The sequence below is a fragment of the Protopterus annectens genome, chromosome 7.part1 (assembly GCF_019279795.1).
Source record: "Protopterus annectens isolate FY-2018-M chromosome 7.part1, PAN1.0, whole genome shotgun sequence".
NCBI lineage: Eukaryota > Metazoa > Chordata > Ceratodontiformes > Protopteridae > Protopterus > Protopterus annectens.
Window position 1 is genome coordinate 478,583,959 of NC_056740.1, and position 20,000 is coordinate 478,603,958.

General features: G+C 41.8%; 1 protein-coding gene across 2 annotated transcripts in view; it reads left to right on the forward strand.

Annotated features, from left to right (window-relative positions):
• Positions 1–20,000, forward strand: part of BAP1 (BRCA1 associated protein 1) — a 1,282,715-nt gene that overhangs the window by 721,324 nt on the left and 541,391 nt on the right. For both annotated transcript variants that reach the window (XM_044078929.1, XM_044078930.1), the window contains exon 12: positions 6,272–6,402. In XM_044078929.1, the coding sequence (XP_043934864.1) occupies positions 6,272–6,402 (131 nt within the window). The remainder of the gene's footprint in view (positions 1–6,271; positions 6,403–20,000) is intronic.

Genomic DNA, 20,000 nt, shown 5'->3' on the forward strand with positions numbered 1-20,000 from the left:
ATGAGAGTGTGGGAATGGGCGATCTCCACCAACCGCTTTCTGATAGCAGTGCACATCCCGGGTCGGTCCAACATTTTGGCAGACAAATTGAGCAGAACTATCCTTTCGACTTACGAGTGGTCTCTGAACCCTTATGTAGCGGAACAGATCTTTCTCAGGTGGGGTCAGCCTTGCTGCGATCTCTTCGCTTTGCCGTCCGTAGCGAAGTGCAGCGAGTTTTTCGCTCTGGCTCCCCCACCGGGGGAAGCCCCCAGGGAAGTTCTTGTCCATGCTTGGCCACCTGGTCTTCTTTATGCGTATCCCCCACTTCCTCTCATGACAAAATTCTTACAGAAAGCTCGTCGGTTGGGGAGCAGAGTTTTCCTCATAGCCCCATTCTGGCCTCGTCAAATTTGGTTCCCTTGCCTATGGTCTCATCTCCTAGCTCCGCCCTGGATCTTGGATCCCATTCTGGATCTTATTCGTCATCCCTCGGGAATTCTTCCTCCGAATCTGGACAGCCTCAAGCTCACAGCTTGGTTGCTCCAGTTCCATTAGTTGCCAGGACTCCCACTATCTCTTCCCCAGTTAAATTCATCCTGGTAGCGGCACACAAGTCCTCTACCAGGAAAGTTTACAGTGGTAAGTGGAAACGTTTTTCCATGTGGGCTTCGCAGAGAAATCTGGATCCTTTTGCCGCTTCAGTTCCAGCGGTGTTAGATTTCTTGTCTCCTATTTTCCAACAAGAGGCCAGCTCTTCCACAGTAAAAGTCCAGCTGGTGGCTATTTCCCATTTTCACGTAGGGGAAAATTCAGGTTCCCTAGCTGCTGCCAGAATTTGCAAGACTTTTTTGAAAGGTACTTTTCTTCTGAGACCCCCTGTCAAAACTCCTTCCCTGCTGTGGGATTTGACTTTGGTTCTTCAGGCCTTAGTTGACCCCCCCCCCCCCTGTTTGAGCCCGCAGCATCAGTTGACTTGAAATTCTTGTCATGGAAGACAGCCTTCCTGGTGGCTAATACTTCAGCCAGGAGAGTGTCGTAGCTTCAGGCGCTATCTATGAAACCCCCATACCTAGTTTTTCATTAGGATAGGGTATCTCTCAGGACTAACCCGTCCTTTCTTCCTAAAGTTGCTTCGGAGTTGAATATTAATCAGTCTATTAATTTGCCTGTATTTTTCCCTAATTTTCAAAACAAAGGGGAATACAAACTTCATTTGCTGGATGTTCACAGCCAGTTACGTTTTTACTTGCATAGATCCAAACCCTTCCGTAAATCTGATCAGCTTTTCATTTCCATTGCTAAACCCTTTTTGGGGAAACCAGTTTCAAAGGTGACTCGCGCTAAATGGATTTCGCTTTGTATTTTACAAGCATATAAAGAACTTGGATTACTAGCACCAGAAGGGGTTCATGCTCACTCTTCCCCTTCTATGACTACTACTACTGCATTCTGGTCTAGAGTTTCCCTGGATGATATCTGCTCAGCAGCTACCTGGGCCTCCTCTCACACCTTTATTACTCATTATAAACTGGATTTGGTGTCTAGAGGAAGGGCTTCCTTTGGCTCTGCAGTGCTCCGGAATATCCTTCCTTAAGGGCCTCCCAAGATTTCGGGTAGCTGGGGTCTCTGTCCCACAGGTTGATGATCAAAGGAAGTTAACTACTTCAGATAAAGAAGTTATGTACTCACCATAACGTTCTATCTGAGTAGTTAGACTTCATTTGTCAGCAACCTTCCCTCTCTCCTTCCCCCTGACCTTGATGGTTATTTCTCTGTTTGGGCTCGATCTCCTGAATTTCATGAGCCTGGTGTATGTGTTCGGGTCAGGTTTCTTTGGCTTAGGTTGTTGTGTGTCACATTTTTGGGTGGCAAACTCGATCTGAGGATTGGAAGGAGGTTGGAGTGTAGTATGGGTAAGGGGGAGGAGCTTGCAGTTTGGATCTTTAGCTTGGTAGGTTGCCAGCTAGGATCTGTATCAGTTCCAGAACCCACAGGTTGCTGACAAATGAAGTCTAACTACTCAGATGGAATGTTATGGTGAGTACATAACTTCTTTCTTTTGTAACATGGGAGGAAACCGGAGCACTCTGAGGAAACCCACATGAACGCAGGGAGGATATGCAGACTCCGCACAGAAGGCAGTCTAGCTGAGAATTGAACCGAAGAACCTCAAGGTGACAGTTCTACTGCTGCACCAGTGCGCCGTCCAATTATTCTTACTAGTTGTTAAGTTGTCCACTAATCTTTCCATGATACAGGCATCATGGTACACTGAGCCTTTTCTGCTCTTATAATGAGACAAGTTCAACCACTGGACCGATTCCAGAATCCTCCCCTGCATTAAGATGTTTAACCTTTCTGTCAGGGGTCATGCTTAATGCACTTAAGGGCAGCACACAGACGTGGTGGTTAAGATTGCTGCCTTATAGTTTTGAGGTCCAGGGTTCAGTAATGAGCTTTAGTCATTATCTGTGTGGAGTTTGCATGTTCTCCCTGTATCTGCATGGTTTTACAGCAGATACTTGATTGGCTATGCTGATGTGTCCATATATATTGAATTTATCCTTAACATTTTTGCTGGAAAAGGTCCATGACCATCAGTTCACTTGCTCAGTTAGCAAATGAGCAAGTAATTGAGAAAAGGTTAAGGGCATATTGAAAGTTATTTCCCGCATAGCCACTAGGAGGTAAAGCTAAAAGTATGTTTCCTTTTCTCAGGGAGGGTACAGCAGACCTGTAACCAGATGAGGTTATGGCTGCATTTCCTGTTGTTCCATAACAAAAGTAGTACACTCTCTGGATTTGATAAGTGACACACGGCCAAATAAGTGGTTGCATCCTTAGCTTGCTGTAAGGCAATCTTTCTTCTGGACATCTGTGATGTGCAGTGTAGTTCAGACTACATATATCCACTACACGTACTCTGGACATTCACTAAAATACTGGAGGCTTTGGCAAGGCAATTCTTCAAGAACTCATCTCGGAATTATTTAATGTTCTTACGTGAACTGCTAGGGAGTCATTTAAAACAGTTAGTAGCTACAGACTGAAACTGCATTGAAGGATATTGGTTTCTGCATCCTCTACTTTGGAGGAAGAGTTCATGTTGTTGGCAGTATTCTGACCGGGTACAGTGGCTTGCCTCAGTGGACATGAGAATGTTAACTTTGCTGTTTTAGTGCTTTGCTCCATCATCATGGATTGCTGACAAAAAAAATCTGAAGACTTTTTGGGCTAGGCTTCCATTCCATTCCTAGGAGGGACTGTTGAAAAAATGCTGCACCATTAGCAGTTCTGTCTGCTGTAGATTTAAAGTCCACCAAGAACTGCCCAGCTGTGATAGTCCTGGTTAGTTGCAACTACATTATGTCTGTGTAATAACAGTGTTCCTGTTTAGTTATCGTTGGGCACCATTTATAACATGCAGCCGGGATGTTATTCTCACATTAGGGGTGGTGAGCTTCATAACAAAAGAGACGATGAAAACTGGCTTGGCAGACCTATTTTCATTGCAGTCTATTTCGGTCAACAAAAAAAAAATCAGTAGAGTTAACTTCCATTTAAATCCCATGCTGACAAAGTACGTCTCAGAGAAGACAAGATAGTTCTGTATGTCCGAAGCACCAGATTTTCTATGTTGCTATAAGCTTCTGTATGTAGATGTGCCTCATTCTTCCCCATGTAGTTTTACACACTTCTAACTAAGGTTCTCCCCAGGCATCTTGTGAATTATTTCTTCACCTGGGATCTATTACCTCTGTGGATCATCCTAGTTAAGTTTCCTGTATAAAAGATATCTGATTAGGGAGACTGCTCTGTTTTCATATTTTGACTAGTATACTTATCACGAGTATGTGACTAGTGGAAGAAATGTCATTCCTGATGATTGAAATCGCTTGAAAATGTGCTGTCAGGGTACCAGCTAGTTATTGTCAGATGTCCTTCCATTCCTATGTTGCAGTGTTCTCAGTGTGGGATTCCCCACCTCGGGTGACCCGAACGTCGGCTCCTATACAAAAGCTTAAGCGTGCATGTGATGTCACACATAGGGCCATAAACCAGGGACCTTAAATGTGATGTCTGTACGCACAGACCTCAGAACTTTTCAGCTGCAGACGACGTCACATCGATCACTTCACTCCTATACTCGAAGACTTATTAAAAGCTAAGTACCCCATTGGGGAATTTTTTGTTTCTTTTGCTTGAGCTTGGTTAGTTGTAGTTATCGTTAGCCAGTGTCATCTAAGAAGGGCAAATGCCATTGCGGGCATCAGATACCGCATAAAGATATGCGCGACCATTGCTTCTTTTGTCTAGGGAAAGAACACAACCATACAGCTTGTTCCATTTGGCAATCTTTTGTTCCGAAGACCCTTCGTAACCATCTGGCCACCCTTAACTTATATTTAGAGAACCAGAGACTCAAAAAACTTGCGATCAGGATGGATCTCGAATCGGTCATTCTGACTGAACCACCACGGAAAAAGGCCAAGGTTTCCACGCCTACTTCTGTTGCCTCTCCACCATCAGACGTCCCACCAGTTTCCGATTCAGGGGTTGAAGGAAGCCGCTTTGGAAGTAATGGCCAGCGCATCCATGAGACAGCACAGTCGTCGGTCCCTACCAATGTCAAGGGGGAACCAGATACAGTTGGACGACCAACGGAGACGCCATTACCTGAAGCCCAGGCTCCAGAACCCAGGCCTTCTCCCAGACTACGCCTTCTAAGCGGAAACAAAAATCAAAACACCTGACTCCAGCCCCTGAAGGAGTCCCAGACTGGCAGACATTTAACAACTCCTTGATGTAGGCCTTTATGGCCCTTAGACCCACAGCCTCTTCCCCTTCCACTATTCCAGTGTTTAGTCCTAGGCCTGCTTCTGCCACTTCTCTTCCCTTGCCTACTGCCCGAGAAAGAGAGGAGGGTCTGGAACCCTATTACTCATCTTCTGATGAATCTATTTCTTATGCCTCACAAATTGCCTCCCCTCTGGAATTTTATTCCTCAGATGAGGAATCCATTGAAGGGGACTCCTCACCAGAGGATATCACCTTTGGGTAAACAATTACAAAAATGAAAGAATACTTCAAATGGGACACTACCCAGATGGCTGACACCTAAAGGAGGTATTTTGACCTCCTTCAAGTGGAATCTCCCTTCCCGTCAGCCATCCCACCTGTCCACCTGTCTTACCTGCCTGTCTGGATGCTTTCACCTCTGCATCCAAGAACCCAGACTCACAACCACCTGTTCCTAAGAGATCAGACAGGTTCTACAAAGTACCTGATGACCAGAAATTCTTAGTAAAGCCACCCCTGGCAGACCCTGCAGTAATTGCTGTTTCCCTTGACAAGCAGTCGTCTAGACTTATTCCTTCAGCATCTCTTATGACCACTGCTAAGGATGGCAAACGCATGGACAGGATTGGGAAAAAGGTGTACACCTCCTCCACCCTGGCCTTTAGAGCTGTCAGTTACCAAATTTACCAAACACTACAAATTAGTCTCCAGAGCCTGGGCAGGGTTTGCTAGAGCAATTTTGCAGGGTATTCTGGAATCAGCTACATCTACCTCCACCCTTCCCTCTACTTAAGCTGTGGCAGTCTCCCACACTAAGAATACTGCAACATAGGAATAGAAGGACATAGAATAGTTGTCTAAAATGTTATCATAACCTTAGATGTCTTTCTCTTCCATGTTGCAGTATTCCTTCCCTCCCTCCACCCCCCTGTAGTTTTTTATTTCGCCTGTGGGCTGATCTCTTAGGCACTAGGAAGCTCTGCTCTAGACCAAGAGCAGACTAGCCAGTATATGACACGTGACACTTCTGGCTGACATCACTTGTTAGCAGACTAGCCAGTATATGACACTTGACACTGGCTGACATCACTTGTTACTCTCTTTAGGACTGACTGACTGGGCTTTCAGGTTCTGAAGTCTGTGCATCCAGACATCATATTTAAAGTCCCTGGTTTATGACCCTACATGTGATGTTGCACGCACCTACAACAACCAGGCTTAAGCTTTTGTATAGGAGCTGACGTTCGCATCACCTGAGGCGGGGAATCCCGCAGTAAGAATGCTGCAACATGGAAGAGGAGGGCATCTATGGTTATAGTAAGATTTTACACAAGTACTTTCTTTTGCATGCAGGTTGAGAACCTTGAAGATGCAGTGTTATGCATATTTTTAGTCATGTGACTGTGCGTGGGTGTGAGACGGGTCTTTGGGAACCAGTGTCGTACATGGATACAATACACCATCGATGTTTGTTTTATTTGTTCTATAGGAAGAAGAAGATAAAGCAGCAGGAGTTGGCCGACCTCCACGTAGTCTTCCTCAGCAGCCTTATTCAGACGATGAAGATGATTATGATGAGGATGAAGAAGATGACTGCAGCAACACCAATACTGTTTTAACGTGAGTGCTAAATTTTTATTCTGTCTACTAACTCCATAACACCATTGTTTTTTAAAATTGGAAGTGAGGCTTTTATTGAGACAATGCCTCCTGCATATAATTCATGTGTTAGGATGGTGATGGACGCTGGCACAGTTGAGTCTTAATAAAGTTTGAGATGTCTGTAGTGAAAGGATGAAGAAAAGTTTGTTGCAGCACTCAGTCGAACAAAGTACAGTCACTGTTACATGTTATTTACAGCAGACCCTCTGCTGTCTTTGGCGATGATCCAACTGCACCAGTCTTTATGCTCAATGTTCCTTCACAGTTGTCAACTTTTTTTTTTTTGCCTGAAATAGACTGTAATGAAAATAGGTCTGCCAACCCAGTTTTCATTGTCTCTTTTGCTACGAAGCTCACCACCGCTATTGTGAGATTAACATCCCACCCCAAGGCTGCAAACTGCATATCCATAAGGTCATATATGTGGTGCTGTGCACTGCTACATTCGTGAAGTACGGCAGAGCTTGATTTAGGTAATATACAGTCATACCCACGTATGTATATTACCCGATGTCAGGCCCCAGATAATAGTTTGATAAAGAGAGGTATGTAGTGCATTTTGTAGGTATTTAATGTAGACATTTTTGTTGTTTACCTTTACTCCTGGCATGTCATCAGTTGGCTTTTTATCTACACCTTGTAGTATCACCAGTGCAATTAAAAATACCCTAAGCCCACCATGTGTGTATTCTTTACTAAAAACTGCTCAGACTTCACACACTGTATCTAAAAACACAGAAACAAACACCCCCAAACACTTTGGTCAGCTTAGTATACAGTGGAACAAAATCTGCACATAAAGTAAAACATAACTCAAATCTGCCATACTGCTCAAAGCGCACATACACAGAGTGCAAAAAAAAAAACACCAAAAGACTAAGGAAATAATTATCAAATCAGACTAATCCAGTATGTCATTGTTTAATTCTCAAAAAGTTCAGATACTCTCTTTTAGTAAGAAAACGTGCTTCTTTATCAAACACTTTCCCATTCTTATTTTGTGTTATGTGCTTAAGAACAGCACTTTTTGAAAGTGCCCCACCCCCCATCATGGGCTTTTTTAAAATGAACTGCCACAGTTTTTTTCTTATACATTTTGTCTCTGATGTGCTCCTCTAGTCAGTTTTCAGTTTTTTTTAACACATTTATCAAATTAACACTTAAAACAAAAACATAGGGAAAGATACATTAATATAAAAGAATACAAACCGTAATCACATGATTCCAGCTACTTACATTATACATCGCATATGTTTTTTTTTAATAACTGTTGGCAGTCCAACATTGTATAAGTTGTTCAGTTCTTTTTTTTCAAAATTTGTCTGTTTCACACACACACACACACACACACACACACACATATATATATATATATATATATATATATATATATATATATGTATAAATAAAATCAGTCTGCAGAGGTACATCAGTGTGTAAATTACACACTTTGTGTGATGGGTATTATTTTCATTTTTTTAACACCTTTATTGAATTATAATTTTTGACAGAGGCAAACATACGTTTATATAAAGGAAAGAAAGAAAGACCATATTAACATGTTCACAGTTAGTACCATTACACATTGCATATATTTTTTCTGTACAATGTGATCAATCCAACATTTCATAACCTGGTCAATTCCTGCCTTCTTTTAAACCTCATTCCTCCTCCTCAGAAACATTTTTCTGCATATCTTGCTCTCCCAGTTTCCATTTTTCTATGTAATTTGCTCCTACCCTTTTCTAAATCTCCCACTTCCAGTTCTTTTATGTCCGTTGCAGTATTTAGTACTTTAAATATAGTTGGTTTAAACTTTGATTTCCATTTTCGAGTAGTTGCTTTTTTGGCAGCCACCAGAATTAAATGTAATAAAGCCTTGCATTGTCTAGACAGTTCAGATCCTGTATCCTAAATAATTACCTTAGTGTCTCTCGTCTAGTCGGGATAAAACAGACAAACATCTGTGGGTTTTGTTCAAGCAACTTTATTATGTACAAACACATCAGGATTGAGGCTTAATAACTTTGACTTGGATAAACTTGTTAACAAACTGGCTATTACACTCATACGTGCTCACTCTCTGGCTGCATTCTCAAAATGACACTGAAGGTAGTATGCTTGCTATTTATATGCATGTGCTGTCCTTGAAATGCTTCTTAAAGGTACAACACACACACACTATTTACACTTAGTTACAACCATTTGCTCGCCCAGAGTATGATGTATGGAATTTTTTTAAATCTGCCGACTCATTACACTCCCAAAACATATGCTACCAGTTACCTCTTTGTTCCTCATCACACCTCCAACATTTGTCTTCTACCTGAGAAAGAAATTCTTTGGAGTCTGCTTGGGTTATAAAAATAAAAGCAATTCCAAGCAAAAATGCTAAATCATCTAGACTTTGTTGCATATTTGGGAGCCATACATATGTCCTCTCATTGTTTCTTTGTGAATTGCTTATCCAAGCTCCCCTCCCCAATCTTTTCCATCCTCTTCCGATTGATTCCTATAATTAGCATACAATATTTTAGATGGCGTACTAATTGTCCCTTTTAATAGTAGCTTCTGTTTTAGATTCAGTTAAAAACTCTACCAGAGCAGGTCTTCCACTTAGGATTTCCGTAACCCTTTCTCTGTCTATACTCTGATATCAATCTTTGATAGGGAGAGTGGCCACTAGCCTGCAATCCAAATGTCTTATAGGTTCATAGGATGATACTAGGCTATTGGTCTGGAGGCCCTTATAAGCCTAGCCAAGAATATCACCCATATTCCCACAAAGTCAGTACCTGTTTTCCCTGTCTTCTTTAAAAATCTAACCTCCTTTGTTATATTTTCCATTCTGGGACCCCAAGACACATATTCACTGTTGCAAATCAAATCCCAGTTCCCACCTATAAATAATATTCCTTGCTGAAAGCTGATTATTTCTCCCAGAATTTTCTTAAGGTTCATTATAGCAGTTTTTGGTGGAATATAAATACATGCCGGTGTAATGCTTCTTCCTTGCCAGTAACCCCTTAATACTATAAATCTTCCATTATTTTCTATTACTATTGGAGCTCCTGTTGCAATTAATATAAGTACTCATCTCTTCCTTTGCCCAGATATTCTGCTGAATAACTATTCCGAAAACCCTTCTTTATCAAATTCACATGTTCATTTCTTTCCGAGTGTTTCTCCTGGAGCGTAGCTACTTGCACTCTGCATTTTTTTAATATAATTCACTGCTGTTTTTTGTATTTATCTGTCAGACCATTAATGTTTAAACACATTATAGAAAGAATCCTGTTCTTGAGGGATCATTCTTCCACCAGTTGTGTAGAACAGCTTTTTTGTTAAATGTGTGGTTCCAACTTTTGTATTCAGTGCACCATTTGACAGGTTAATCTTTTATCGTTTCTCTCCATTTGAGCCTATGTCATATCTTGGAGAATTTTTGGTTTTATTGAAAACCCTCAAACAAAAATACACACACACCCCAATACCCCCATAAAACCTAATAACTTGATAATAACATACAAAACTGTGTACATAATAAAAATATTCCAAAATGATAGCACCACCCACAGGCTAGAGACACCCAAAAAGAAAGGTCATTCTTGACGCATGATACAGCCTGTGCTTTGTAGTAAATGCCCTCTGATTCCTGTCTTACCTTTATAGCTCTCCCAGCTAAGAAAACACTTGAATGCTTTCACTAAACATCTTCTCCAAGCCATTTCTATTTATCAGATTGTCTTCTGGTGACATGCAAACCAGACACAAACTGCTAAGGATACATTGTTTACCAGAACAAAAGCTTTGCTATTTTCAATATTCTTTTCCATTATATGTTTTGTAATGTACTTGTTGCTGGATAAATCTCAGGGTTAACCCAGTCATTTGCCTATGCAAGCATGAGAAAAAGCACACCAATTTTTATTTTACCACGCTCTCTCAACCAGACACACCCCCCCCCACATTGCAGTGTCTACATTTCATAAAACTGAACAGGTGAAAAGGGAGAAAAAGAAAAGAAACAAAAGCACCTGCTTATGCTAATTTCTCCATTACATTAAAAAAAGAATGGAAAAAGCTTTACTTTCTAGTTTGCTAAGAAAATCATGCAACATTTAAGCATTACCATTTAGAGAAAAGAAATTTATTTTACTTTAACTTTCTCCCTTCTTCTTTCATCTCCGAAACTTAATGAGATAATGAAGGGCATATGCTTTAGAGTCCCCTACAAGTGTAGCAAAGCCCACAAAAATCCAGTATTTCCAAATCTTCTTGTTATGTTTCACAAATATAATTGTTGCTTTGTAATCCCACATTTGATTGTTTACAAGTAGCTAATTCTATTCTCCAAACATTAACAACATGAAGCAGGGCATAAGCTTTAAAGTTCCCCAGAAGTTTAACAAAGTCCAAGGAAGTTTAATTTTTTTCAGATTTTCCTGTTCTGTCTTGTTTCACAAATATATTTATTGCTTTATCATCCTAGAGCTGTTGATTTCTGAATTATTAGTTTTAATCCTGTTCATCTCTATCTTCCAAATCCGGTCTGTGCTTCATTTCAAACATATTCCAGATTCTTCTAGTCTGGACCGGCCTTTGGGCAACTGGTGTCCTAGGCTAAAGGTCTTCACAGCACCCCCCATCAACCTATGCCCCCATTCTGGTCTACCTACACCATCCAGATTACTGGAATAGCGCCCCTGCTAGAGCGGCCACCTAGTTGGCCTATGCCTCTAATCAATTCTTATGTTTTCTTCCTTCTCTGAAGCAGTTGAAACAGTGGAAAAGATTTCATAGGCTCAATCTCTCTGTAGTCCTTAACACCAGGATAACATGAAGCAGACCCTCCTCCTGATTCACAGCTTACCCTTTGCTGGACAGACTTGTATTTCCTCCTTAGCCTGTACTTCAACATAAAGTGATTTTGCCCCTTTAGGGAAAAATGCTTTGAAGATGGCTGGGTACAGCAGTTTGAATCTCACGCCTGCTTTTTGACTTTCCCTAAATAATGCAATATGTTTACTTCTCTTCTGCCTCCTGTACATTAAGTAATCATCCTCCACAAACACTATACTATCTCCTACTTTTAGCACTTTATCTTTCAGCCACAGTTTTGTTAAAACCAGCTCCATGTGTTCTGTTAATCTTGTCAAATGTTTGGAAACTTTGCTTCACCTCCACATTGATCCATATCTGTCAATTTTGGCAACACCTTTACCATTCTTTTAGCCACTATAGACATAACATTGATGACCTACATGAAGCTGGGTTGATGGATCTTTATTGTATTTTTATTTTTTTTTTTAACATTTTGTTAACCGGGAAAGTCTGACTTGGAACAAAGCCAATTTTCAGCGGCGGCCCGGGGAGAAAGGCTCCAGATATTTAGATATTACAGCCACCTCAGCTTTTTTTGCAAGATGCTGTTGGTTCCCCCCCCTTTTAAAATACTGTTAAACAAAACCTTTCAGATTGTTATCACTTTCTTCCCTTATAGCATCCAAACTTCCTGTGGAAAACCATCTGCTCCTGGAGGCTTTCCTGCAGATTGGTTATACAGCACAATGTTCATCATGTTTCACTGTTGCAGTCATTACACTTGGGTTATCCTGCTGGCAGGCTACCCGCAGTCGGCCCAAATTCCAAAGGCTTGGTCCGGCGTCTGTTGCTGTCGCCTCTTCCCTGACGTCAGTGCACCAGGGGTATAAAAGATCCAGCCGACGCCATTTTCTTCAGTCTTTCTTGCCGTACGGTGCCCAAAGCAAAAGCAGTTCGCAAGTGCCGGTCGGCCGACTCTTGAGACTTTCCAAATCGAATTTCAGATCCGATGCCTTCATTAAAGCTAATTACCCAGAAAAACTTTTTTCTTGCTCCAGACCGATGTCAGAAAAAGTTAACAGTTGTATTTCTTGTGGGAAGCAAATACCTCATAAGGATTTTCATTCTTACTGTATTCCTTGCCTAGGCCCTGACCACGATGTTGCTAGCTGTCGGTTTTGTGCTAGATTTAACCAACGCACTATTAAGCATCGATACGATTTTTGCCTTTCATTACTTTGGCCAAAGATTTAATTATATAATGCCGTCGGAACAGCTGACGACCGGAGTTTATAAATAGCGCAAGGAGCAGGAAAAGGACAGACATCCGAGGTCCAAAACCGACGACGAGGCTTCCGCAAGGCCAGTCGCCGGTTCTCAGTGAGGCGCTTTCGCAGTCCCTGATGCCCGCTACCTCAGAGCCACAGGCCGCTGCTGACTCCCACGTGGAGCCAACTAGGCCTCTGGATACTCAAGGTATTGGACACTCGGAAACTATTCCCTCAGATGGGTCCGGAGCCGCTGAGCAGGCATCGGCTTCTGAGGGTGTTTTCAGACCTACACACCAACCTCAGCTTCAAAGGCAAAGACTAAAGCAGCTCTAAAGACAAAGAAACAAGTACAGCATTCTCCTGGACAGACTTCCATGCCTAAAAAACAGATTCTTAAAATGGCCGAAGACCTAATTACTTTGATCAGGGGTTCCCATCCCCCTCCTGATAAGACGCCTAGGCAAGAGACAGAATATGAATCTTCAGCTCAGGTTTCCATTTCCTCTGACTCCTCTTCTGAACTGGGATACTCTCTTCCTCCCTATGAGGATTCTGATGCTGAAGAGTCTATTCTTTCAGCCTCTCCTCCTGAGGATTATTCTTTTGGGGAAACCCTGCATACCATGAGGGAGCACTTTCACTGGGAGTGCCAAGATTACTCAGAATCTAAGAAAAGGCTCAGAGACTTTCTTTTACTACCTCAGCACAGTCCTTTTGCTATTCCACCTGTTCTAGACATTGTCGATGATGTATTTTCAGAGTCCGGCCTGTCTCCTGACTCTCTACCCCTGCACCGGTTAAGTCAGACAGATACTACAGGGTTCCAAATTCTCATATATTTCTATATAAAAACCCTGCTGCTGACCCAGAAACTATATCTCAGGGTCCCAAAGGGGTCAAGGCTTCCACTGCAAAAAACCCTGTCCCCTCTGGTAGGGATTCAAGGGCACTGGACAGATGGGGGAAAAAGGTTTACACTTCTGCTACCTTGGCTGTAAGGGCTTTAAATTGTCAGTTTCATATGCTTAAATATCAGCAATATTTAATGCCACTGCTAAAACAGAAAATGTTGACAAATTCTGAATGTCCAGAAAACAACAAAATGCAGGATTTAATGCATGCAGCTGAACAAATGGGAAAGCATACTTTGCAATGTGGTTTTGATTCACTGGAGGCCTCTTGCAGGGCCGCTGTTACGGGGTCTGTCATTAGAACGCATGCTTGCTTAAAGGAACAGAATCTGCCTGAGCATGTTAAAGTAAAATTATTGGATGCTCCTTTACAGCATGATACTTTGTTTGGTGTTAAGGCAGAAGAGGTGTTGAAGAGAATGGAGGATAAAGCGAAATCTATGTAGACAGTTCAGGATTTCTTACAGGTACAGCCACCCAGATTTAGCAGGAACTGACCTTCAAAGAATTGGTCCTTTCCAGTGTCAGACAGGCCACAAAGAGGCAGATACAGACGCCCTAGAGGCAGATCCCAACCCCAAGGCTCATGCAGGCCTAAACAATGGGGTGCTTCTACCTCCAAAAGCAGAAAAGACAAATCACAGCCATATAGGAAACAGTCCCAATGACTTTCCTCTGCCAATACCAAGCACTTATCTTTTGGCAGCCCCCTTAGGGGGAAAACTAGCACTTTTTTTCACAAAATTGGCACATGATCATCCAGGACAAATGGGTCTTGAATATGGTGCTCCAGGGCTACAGGTTCCACTTTCACACCTTGCTAAAGGCAAAAGGTATGCCAGACCTGCCACACAATCAGTGAGCAGAGGCACAAAAGCAAGATTCATCCCTCATGGACATGAGGGCCATTCAGCGAGTACCACAGCAAGAGCAGGGACAAGGATTTTACTCAAGACTTTTCCTGGTACCCAGAAAGGACAAAGCCTGGAGACCAGTACTGGACCTGTCTATTCTAAACACTTTTCTGGACATTCCAAAATTCAAAATGTTGACTCTGCAGCAGCTTCTGCCCATGCTGGGCAAGAAGGCTTGGCTTGTAACTTTGGACCTAAAAGAGGCATACCTGCATGTCCCAATCAGAAAATCTTGCAGAAGATACCTCAGATTCATAGCTGGCTCAATGCACTACCAATTCTCTGCACTGCCCTTTGGCTTATCTACTGTGCCCAGGGTCTTCACAAAATGCCTGGCACCAGTAATTGCTTTTTGCAGACAAAGGGGGGTTCAAATATACCCCTACATGGATGACTGCCTTATTCAAGCAGAGAACAAGGACATTCTACTGAAGCATCTGGCGTTTGTAAAAAGATTACTAATTTGCCTAGGGTACACGGTAAACGAAAAGAAATCAAAACTAGTACCCTCTCAAGAGATAATATTCCTCAGTGCAAGCTTAAATACAACTGCCCAGATGGCTTATCTCATGCCAGACAAACAAAGGCAACAAAGACCCAGTTATCTGCAAGAAAAATCCTGCAGGCTTTGGGCTTCATGGCATCCTGCATTCTACTAATTCCATATGCAAGACTGCATATGAGGAAACTACAATGGTATCTAAAAAGTGTTTGGACTCAACATTGCCACAGCCTGGAAACATTAATTACCCTCATTCCCTGCCTGCAACAGGAGTTTCGATGGTGGGCACAGGCCTGTCACCACAGCAAGGGACCGCCATTCACTCTACCCACAGCCAGGCAGACACTAACAACAGATGCATCTGATTATGCCTGGGGGGCCCACATGGCGGGAAAATGTATTCAGGACACATGGCCCGCAAGCCAAATGCATTTTCATATCAATCAAAAAGAGATGTTAGCTGCTCAGAATGCGCTGACAACCTACAAGGATCTACTTCATCCAGGACAACTGCTGATAAAGATGGACAATACTACAGTCATGTGGTACATAAGCAGGGAGGCACACATTCCTACCCCCTCTGCAGACAAGCCATGACTTTGTGGAACACAGCATTGACTTATCAAGTACACCTGCAAGCACAATTCCTGCCAGGAAAGACAAATATTCTGGCAGACGAACCAAGCAGAAACCTCATGGATCCTCACAAGTGGAAACTAGATCCACAAATCTTCAGCATGATAACAAGGAAATGGGGATGCCCAGACATACATCTATTTGCCTCCCCTCACAACTGCCAACTACAGAGATTCTGCACAAGGACTTATCACAAGCAAGCATGGAAAGTGGATGCTCTATCATTCAGCTGGAAAACCCTTACAGAGTATATACCTTTCCTCCACTGCCTCTCCTCCCCAAGGTACTCCTAAAGGTCAGACAAGAGAAACCAAAAATTATACTGATTGCCCCACACTGGCCAAGCCAGCACTGGTACCCAATTCTAAAAAGCTTGTCTCAAGGCCCAGCCTGGACATTACCTCAAATTCCTCATTTACTGTCCCAACAAAACAATCGGATCCTGCACAGCCAACTCAGTTCCCTAAATCTTGGCTGCATGGCGGGTAATGTAACCATTCAGAACACACCTCTCTCTAAAGCAGTTATGGATGTTATTTTGGAGGGCAGGAGGCCCAGCACCAGAAAATCTTATGCAGAAAAATGGAAGAGATTCTGTGCTTGGAACCAGGCACAAGGAATCGACACGCTTGTACCAAATATTCCTCAGATTTTACAGTACCTATCTGAGATGCTGGACAAAGGCCTATCCTTCTCATCAGTTAAGATCCATGCCTCTGCCATTTTAGCTCATTACAATATGGACCCACCTATTTTTTCATATCCACTGCTAAGGCAGTACCTCAGAGGGGCCAAAAACATAAGACCTTCAAGGAGAGCGCCAATACCTACATGGGACCTCAATTTTATCTTGGAAAAACTCACACTGCCTCCTTTTGAGCCAGCCAATACAGCTGAGATAAAATTCTTATAATTGAAAACAGCTCTGCTCCTAGCAATAACGTCAGCAAGAAGAGTCTCAGAGTTACAGGCACTCATGGCTGTGGAACCTTTTATAATTTTCCATCCGGACAGGGTTTCTCCGAGGACAAACCCAACATTTATGCCTAAGGTAGTGTCCAGTGTGGCTCTTAACCAAACCATTCATTTGCCTACCTTTTATCCTAACCCACAGAATAAGGGGGAGAGACTTCTGCATTCTTTGGACATGCACAGACAGTTACTTGGACAAAACCAAAGCTTTCAGAAAGACTGAGCAACTCTTAGTGGCATATGCTGCAGGATCGCAAGGAAAAGCTATCTCAAAGCAGACTGTTTCAAAATGGATAGGTCACTGCATTCGTTTCTGCAATTCACAACATGGCAAATCAGTGCCTAAGGGCATTAGGCCACATTCAACCAGAGCAGCAGCCACTTCAGCAGCCTTCCTCAGAGGAGTACCAACCAAGGACATTTTGGAGGCTGCAACTTGGACTTCAGTGCACGCTTTTACAAAGCACTTCCACTTACCTCTTTACTCTAAATCCAGAGCAGGCTTCACCACTGCAGTTCTGCAGGGCCTCATAGCCACTCCTAATTCTATTTAGGCCTGGCCACCCAACCTCAACTTTGGGATTCAACCCAAGTGTAATGACTGCAACAGTGAAACACAATGAACATAGTACAGTTGTGTACCTACCATAAATGTAGATATTCAAGTGTATTCACTGTTGCAGTCCAGGTTACCCTCCCACCATCCCCCTTACATTGCTGGGACTTATCTGCACTTCTCTATTCTATACAACCTATGTGGTGTATTTGCTTGTAGATGAAGGTAATGTTTATGTTAGTGCATGCATTTTTATTTGCAAAATTTTTAGCCTACCCTTTTGGGGGCACCTGACATCTGGGGCAAGAAAAACTGAAGAAAATGGCGTCGGCTGCATCTTTTATACCCCTGGCGCACTGACGTCAGGGAAGAGGCGACAGCAATTACCGCCGGACCAAGACTTTGGAATTCGGGCTGACTGCGGGTAGCCTGCCAGCAGGATAACCCAAGTATAATGACTGCAACAGTGAATACACTCCAACATCTACATTTATGGTAGGTACACAACTGTACTTTTTTTATCTAATGTCTTCTTGCTGTTAATTGTTGAGCCTCATCTATGTCTAACCTTGGCATATTTGTCTTCCATAAATATTTCCATTTGTGCTTTTTTTTATTTCCACATTTCTGTACTTTAAACAGTTTTTTTAAGGTTTCAGAAATATTTGTAGTACCTCTACAGTATTTCTGGGTTTTTTTTTGTTTTTGTTATAGACTCCCTCTGTTATGCAACAACCCCTTTTCTACTTTGTGTTGTGCAGGTCATTGTGTCAAAAATTTTTGTGCTCCAGAGTTATCAGAAACAATTTGCTTAACAGCAGTTGTTCTAAACTCATGCATATTGCCCAGGTACTTCCTTACCTTCTCTTTAGCACTCTGCAATTGCACCTCTTCTTGTTCTGCGATATTCCCCTTATTCTACATTATGTTAACCTTTGTCAGACTCTCTAAATAATTGTTTATCACCACTTTCAGTTTATCCCACTTAATAGTTATAACTTCTGCAGAACTTTCTATCTTCCCTAATAACTACCGAATAGTTTCCACTAAACATTTTTTAAATTCCTCTCTTTTTAACAGATAGGTTGGGAAGCGCTGGTGTCTCATTTTTATTTCATTACCCTTCATTTTGTCTCTGTTATTATTGGTGCATAATCCAAAATCGTTATTGGATGAGTGTCAGAGCTCTCAATTAAATACACATGTTCCTGTTAAGTATAATTTTTGTCTAGACAAGCCCATTTATTGTACTTTGGGGAATAATATGTAAAATCTCTTTGAGTTCCTGTTACTGAATTCACATTTTCCATACCAAATATTTTCAGAAATTTCTTCAGGAATGTACCCTCTTTTGTTATGTTTTCCCTACTAGGGCCCCTAATACATCCTCACTGTTGCAAATCAAATTCCAGTCCCGACTTAAGAAATATTCCCTGCTGAAAAATGATTATTTCTCAAAATTTTCTTAAGCACCATAATTGCAGATCTGATGTTGTCATTCTTCTTCATCGTTTGGGTTCGGATCTGGTACTCTGATCTGGCTCAGCCGTTATTCTAGCTTATGGCCACCAACAAACTCTTGAGCTCCTTCCCTTCCCATAGTGCACCACCCCTAACATCCCTCCGATCTCATTTGCTGCTTTACAGTTCAGACATGGTCACCTTAAGCTCTCGAGTTTTCTGTAAAAGATACGTTATTCTTTTTTCTTTCTAGCTTTAACAATTTATTATTTCTTCAGTTTTAATTTTGAGTTTATCGACTTATTTCCTTTACTTCTAGGAAAATCTTCTTACCTTTACCTTTTTTATCTTTTACCAGCCATTTTTCTCCATTATTGTGATAGTTTATTTTACAGCTTTATTTTTACGTTTTGGTGTCAGTAGTTTATTATTATTGATATTTCTTTTATATACAAAGTTTATTGTAGTTCTTTAAATTCCATTGCTACAACCTTGGTTTATGTTTAGGAATGCAGTTTTTATCATGAGTTTCTGCGGACAGGAAAGAATAAGCTGATGTTAAAGGCTTTACTGCTATCTTCTTTTTTCCAAAGCTATTGCTGGGGCTCATTCCCCCATACAAAATGTATAGACCTGTCAAAAGGTCTAGTTTCATGGCTTCTCTAGTCCCTGCTTCTTCAGAACTGAAAAGAAAGAACAAAAACTGCATCCGAAGCTATGTCCGATCAACCATAAGTGGATATGACCACACAGTTCTTCAAAACTTGAACAAAAGAAGAAATAAATGTATATTGAAAGGTTTGCTGAGAACTACCTTTTTCTCGAACATTGCTGGAGTTCGATATTCAAGGACCCTTTAAAAGGTCCAGGTATTCAAATTCTTGGGCTTCATCTTCATTACAAACAACAAAAAAAAAAAGTCTGAAAGAATTTGGATCCAGCTACCTGGGATCTGACATCACATCTCTAAGATTTCCTCCGGATCTAATCCTCCTCAGATCCAACTGGTTTGACTCTTACCATCAGATCCTAAGCTTTTTGGATCCGACATAATTTTTATCTTCAGACAATAATTACAAATCCAAAAGTTCCCTAGGGCTCTTTTCGGATCTTAATTTTTCCTCTGATCCGACAGGTCTGCTGTTACTTCTGCATAAGATCCTAAGCATTCAGATCAGACCAGCATATGTCTTACTACAGAGACAAATCACACTTGCTTTCCTTTTTACTACAGTTGGTATCCTTGTTTTATAATTTTCCCATTCCTTTGTTAAGTCTGTAGCGGACATCTTTAACTGTCCTAGGAATTGATTAAAGGGCCTAGTCTGAGCTGTAGCCCTGCTCCCACGATGTGGTAATTTTCAGTTCAGAGACGTATTAACTGCTATGAAGCAAGACCTCATCAGCTAATATGCATATCTCTGAATCACGGTTACTACCACACACAATGATCTGCACATCATGGTAGTACACTGCTATTCATGTAGGCATTGGCTTCCTGACATTCAC